This window comes from Manis javanica, chromosome 5, assembly GCF_040802235.1.
Source record: "Manis javanica isolate MJ-LG chromosome 5, MJ_LKY, whole genome shotgun sequence".
In the NCBI taxonomy this organism is placed as follows: Eukaryota; Metazoa; Chordata; class Mammalia; order Pholidota; family Manidae; genus Manis; species Manis javanica.
In genome coordinates, this window is record NC_133160.1 from 91,577,455 (window position 1) to 91,583,454 (window position 6,000).

The 6,000-nt window shown below is 44.0% G+C and overlaps 1 protein-coding gene across 1 annotated transcript in view; it reads right to left on the minus strand.

Annotated features, from left to right (window-relative positions):
• Positions 1–1,090, minus strand: part of METAP1 (methionyl aminopeptidase 1) — a 56,990-nt gene extending 55,900 nt beyond the window's left edge. Inside the window, exon 1 of the mRNA XM_037020182.2 lies at positions 892–1,090. Within this exon, the coding sequence (XP_036876077.1) occupies positions 892–1,005 (114 nt within the window). The 5' untranslated portion in view covers positions 1,006–1,090. The remainder of the gene's footprint in view (positions 1–891) is intronic.
• Positions 1,091–6,000: the final 4,910 nt, after the last annotated feature.

The following is a 6,000-nucleotide window of genomic DNA, read 5'->3' on the forward strand; positions in this document are numbered from 1 at the left end:
TCTGAGTACTGAAATGCCGCCAGAACACTAATACTCTTCAGTAAACATAAACACGAGCCCACGTTTCAGTCAGAAGCCCATTCAATGATGGGTTTGCTCCACTGCACAAAACTTATTAAAACACACTACAACCTTAAAGCATAACCCTTAATGAAACTGTCTTTTTCACTTAGTGGGAAATTCAGTAAATGAGAGCGGTGACTCATACCGGTAACTTACGGTTTTCTAAATTAACAATTTTGTATGCCGAAGGAAAAGAATTACAGACCCTTCTCCATCCCCACCCCCAAAGTTCCTTAAGTGTCAAAGCGCGGTAGTGAAACACAGAGACAGAAGTGCGGCTGGAGCTAGCATTCCTCCTCTCTGCCTCCCATCTTCCCCAGGCAACCCACTCCTCGAGGCCCAGAGGGTCTCTTCCCACCTCCCAGTCCTGTTGGGACACAGAGTGACCACCCAGCCCCGCCCCCCACCCCCACGGAGACCGAGACCTGAGCCCTGGCGGGAGTGCGACTGTGAACTCGCACGACAGGGACTGCCCCTTTCCTCGGAGTCCCCACCTGCCCCGGAGGCTCGCACACCTGGCACCCCACCAGGCAGAGGATACTGGGCGCGAACCAGCCCCTACCAGGGGCGCCCCCAGGCGGTGGGACGTCGCGGGGCAAACCCGCTTCCGCCCCTAGCCCACATGGCGGCGGCGGACCGCACCCGCGTCCGGAGGGGCCGAGGATCCCCGAAGGCCGGCGGGGTGGGGGCGCTGCGGCTGGGGGAGGAGGAAGCGCGGCCCGCGCGCCCGCAGCGGGGAAAGCCGGAGCGCGCCCCGACCCGCCGGGAGGGCAGGCGGAGAGGAGGGGGCCCGCCCGCCGGGCCGCGCCGTGGGAGAGCGGTGTCTACCTGCGAGCAGAAGTACGAGCCCTGGATGCCCAGCTTGATGCAGGTGGGACACTGGAGCTTGGCCTCGCTGCTGCAGCCGTCCGTCTCGCACACCCGCGTCTCCACCGCCGCCATGCTGCCTGGGAGCCGGGACGCCTTACCGAGGAGGAGGAGGAGGGAAAGAGGAACGGTTGGGTGGAGGGAAGGCAGGGGAGGGGAGGGAGGCCGAGCCAGGGGAGGAGCTCCGGCGCCGGGCCTGAGCGCAGTAGCAGGAGGAGCGCAGGGCCGGCCTGGCCGCGCTGCGCGCCCCGCCCCGCACGCGCAGCTGGCGCCCCGCCCCCGCCCGCGGGCCCCGCCTCCCGGCGCGCACGTGGGGCTGTCGGCTAGCCCGGCCCAGACCTCCCGCCGCTCCCCGCCCCGCCTACGCCTTCGAGGAGAGGTCCCCTCGCCGCGCTCTCTCTGCACCGGTAGAGGCAGCTCCCCGGCTGACTGATTCATTCGCCCCGACTGAATCGAGGGGTCTGAAAGTCCCCACACTCGCAGGCGTTTGGAAAGGGTGCTCTACTCGGCTTTTGTCAGCCCTGCAGCTCCTCGGAGAAGGAAAGTAATTCCCATTTTTAAGTTGTTTCTCACTGATAGTGTCTGCTTCGAGGCCTAAGGACCACCGCTCCTTCACGAAAACGGGAGTCAGAGAGCTGTCAGTGAGAAGGTGTGCTAAGATTGGCATCGGCCCTCCCTGTCCCCACTTTATTTTTCCCACCACGCCCGTCCATTCACAATCGACAGTGCTGGTAATACCAACACAACTACCAGCTATTCAATAAAACAATAATTTTTTGTATTATCCCAGTTAATTGTTTAAGATCAATAGGGGAGAATTGTATTACTCGTAACTAAGGGTTGAGAGCAGCTTTAGAGATCCCCTGGTGCAAACCTGTTGCCTAAATCTCTTCAGCTACATCCCACATCTGCCATTTTCTAACTTGTGCTTCAATACCTCCTGTCATGATGGAAGAGAGAGAAACTAATATTTATTGATCATCCACTAAGTGCTGTGAACTTTGTGTTACCTAATCCATATTTTTTTATAAACCTTTCCACATTTGGTAGTGAAGAAAAGCTCATATGTATTACTTTTAATAACTTTTGCTGTACAGGCAATACAAATAATAAAGTCAAGTAAAATATTTTGAAATGTTTTCTATACACGAAGCAAAAATCAACTATGGCATGTTTGTATTTATATATTTTTATATATTTATGTGATTTGTGTGTCTGTGTGTATATGTATATATAAAATATTTTTTAACAAAAATCGGACCATACCATGCAAAGAATTTAGCTACCTACCTTCTTCAGTTTATCATATTATGAACTGCCTTTATTGTCATTAAATATACTACCACATGATTTTAATGTCTGCCTAGTATTCTATTGTATGATTAATTTACTGAACCAAATTCACTAATAATAAACATTTAGGTTATTTTGTTATATATTATAAACAATATTTCAGTGAATACCCTCTTAACTAAAACTTTGCATACATCCTTATTAGGACATATTCTTAAAAGTGGAATTGCTGTATCGAAGGGTTGTCACTATTGTTTTTTATGTAGTTTGTCAAGTTTTTCTTCAGAATGTGCATAAATTTGTACTCTTGTCAGAACTATACTAGAGATCTTATTTCCTGATATCTTACTAATGCTAAGTATTATCCAATTTTAATGACAGTCGTTTTGTTAAATGGAAAATGGCATTTTGTTCAGCTTTTTTTTATTAGTTAAAAGGCTGAACACTTTTCTCTTATTGTTAGCATTTGTATTTCTTGTATGTGTTTGCTTTTATTAGTTAAATTTTCTTTTTTGTAGAACAAAACTAAAAAGAAGCAAAAAAAAAACAACACAAAGCCTAGGCACAGTTTGGCCACAGTACCATACCTAAACATGTCAGTGTCTTGTTTGTCCTTATTCTTCAGTCTTTATCCACATGCATATTCAGTGTTTACATATTTTCAGTTATTGATGGAATTACTTCTACATTTTCACATAATATTATTTCATGGATTCCTCTTAGATTTAGAAAAACAATAAGCTCTATACATGGTAATTCCTTATGTGTTTGAGGCTGTCATGTTTTATGGTTGGTCATTTCTGACAACATCCCCTTGTATTTCATAGTATGTTTAGATCACTTGCAATCTTTGTTCATTTACTCTAGAGAAATCCAGTTTGTTGACCCCTGATAGGTTATGACCCAGGATTGAGCTAATCAAATACAGGAACAGGAATTTTTGAAAAGTCAAGTCCAAAGACCCTCAGTGTTCTTCTCAGGCACAGAGAGACTGGAAGCTCTCCTGCTTGCTGGCCATCTGTTTTGGAAGCTGCTGCTTCCTTCCATCTTCAGGAAAGCAGGGCTGTGGGGCGCTTAAGAACACAGATGTTGCATTAAGATAGGCAGGCCTGGGTTGGAACCTCTGCCTCCAGCTCCCCTCCCCCATGTTTCCATGAGCAACTTGTTTAACCTCATTTTCCGTATCTGAAAAATACAAGTCTACCTCGTAGAGTTTTGTGATAATTTAATTGGACAGATTTTGTGCAAGTGCATAAGAGCCCCATCTGTGATACTTACTAGTTAGCCTTGCTGTCATCTCCTTCCTTCATCCTTTTTATCCCCACAAAACAAGCTGTTGAGTGAGATAAACTTCCATAGACCGCCCTTCTGGCTGTTCTTAAGACAATCACCCAGATCCCTTTTGTTTAAGCATGAAAATGACAAACACAAGAGATTTTTATAAAATTTTATCACTCACAGTACCTGTTTTATTCTTCTCATCCTCCCAAGTGTTTTAACTCCAAGTCCCCATTGGCCAGATGATTTCTGTTTTAACTACTGTGGGCAGAGTTCAACCTTCAACCAACCAACTTCCAGGAGGAAGAATGAACTTCAGAGTCGCAGGAGAGAACTTGGGATTTCTTAAAATCTTTGGCCTTGGAGGTCGCTTGCTTTCCTGGACTTCTGTACAAAGAAAGGCACTTTTGCAATAGTGTTTAGGCCTGTGCCCAAAGCCTCTGCCCAAATAGCTACTACTATTCCAGTGTTTCACAGACAGTTCAAATTCAACATGACCAAAAAGAAGCAATGATCTTCTGTTTACCCAGTTTTGCCCTTAAAATCTTTTTCTCCTGGACTCTCTAACTTGCTTAGTAACATCATATGTCTACTCTTGTCTCCCAAGTTAAAAATTAGGCGCCTTCCTTTTCCTCATCACCCCCACATCAGATTAATCACTGTCCTATAGACTTTATCCTCTGAATATTTCTTTTATGTGTTCTGTCTATTCCTATGGCTTCAGATTTAGTTTACACCATTTTAAGCCTTTGCTTAGACTATTACAGTAGCCTCTTAACTGCCCCTAATCCACTGAATCTACCCTAACTTTAAGCTGATTGTTGTGAGAGACAAAGCTGACCATGCATTTCCCCTGCTTAAAGTCCTTCACTAATGTGGCCTACAGAGCCAAAGTCGGCGTTAAAGTGGTGGCCATGGCCTACAGAGTTAGGGCCAAGGAAACAGCGCTAAGGGGATCTGTGGGACCTCCAAGGCCAAAGCTAAGGAGATAATCAAAGAGACCAGGGTCTTAGTACATAAAGGAGAAATGAGCAAATAACTAAGTTACGGATAATAACCAAGTTTTTCATTGAGGAGGGAGTTACAAATATGGAAAGGATGAAGCATGTGGTGTTATATTGAAATTCAAATTATTGATGTTACTTAAGGTTTTGATAGCTATTATAGACTCTGTGTGTGTGTGTGTGTGTGTGTGTGTGTGTGTGTGTGAGTGTATAAAGCTCTAACACTAAAAGGTCCTAATGGTGATAAGGACACCTAATTTCCAGGTTTTGGTGTGTGTGTGTGTGTGTGTGTGTGTGTGTGAGTGTATAAAGCTCTAACACTAAAAGGTCCTAATGGTAATAAGGACACCTAATTTCCAGGTTTTGGTTTCTAAATTCCACTGTCCATGAAAAGGAATCAGTGCTTCTTGGAGAAATGTTCTCGTTCCAGGCCCAAAGCGGAGGAAGTATAAGATAACTCTGCAAAGTCTTATTGTACCAGAATATAACACAGAGCCCAAAAGTGATGGAAATTATAAAAAGATACAGTAGCTAATTTAAAAGGGCTCACAATGGCAAAAACGGGAGGCAATTTGAACATAAGAATAAATGATGATAGTATCAGATTATAACCCATTAAAAAAATAGTAATCCATGAGCCTATACTAATATAAGTAAATAAATAAATGAGAGACAAAAGTAAGCTCTTCTGTACAATATAGAATGGCAACCAATAAACATGGAGGGAGTAATGAAATTAGAGTATCACCGTTTGGCAACTGTTATAGTAATTTATTCAGGCAAGAATCATCAATGGGTGCTCAAACAATTGGATGAAAGTTTGTTAAGGAACAGGATATTTACACAGTCCCAGTGTAACTCCCTACAAAATATTTATCATTTAAAAAGGCATAAGAGTAACTTCACTGTGGAGAGAGCTTGCAGGTACTCTCTCTCAACTATGTTATCAAAGTTAAAATCACCAGGAATGGGGCAAATCGACTTTGTGCATCCCCTGATGTTAAACACTGAGAACACAGTATATCTTTTGTGATGTTCCTGCCAAAAATGCTTAATTGATTCTAATCATGAAGAAATAACAGACAAACCCACAATATACAATATAAGTGACCTGTCCTCTTCAAAATGCCAATGTCCCAAAGACAGGGAAAGATTTGAAGAACTGTTCTAGATCTAGACTAAAGAGACATGACAATGAAATGTAACATTTGAACCTTGGTTGGATCAGTCCAAATGAATGATTAAAAGTAAAGATTCTTTTTACTTTTCCTTGATTGCTTTTTTACTTAATTATTTTTACTTAATTGCAAGGATTAAAAGCAGTGCCTTGGAAAACCATAAGGAAAGGTGAAGTAACTGAGAGTTAACAGTGGAGGAACATTTCCACTTCTACGCCTGACTGAGTGAGGAGACTGGGCAAATACCCAAACCCACAGTGAGCTGGAGGAGGGGACCTCTAGCAGGAGCATGACCTTTGTTTAGGAGAAACTGGCTA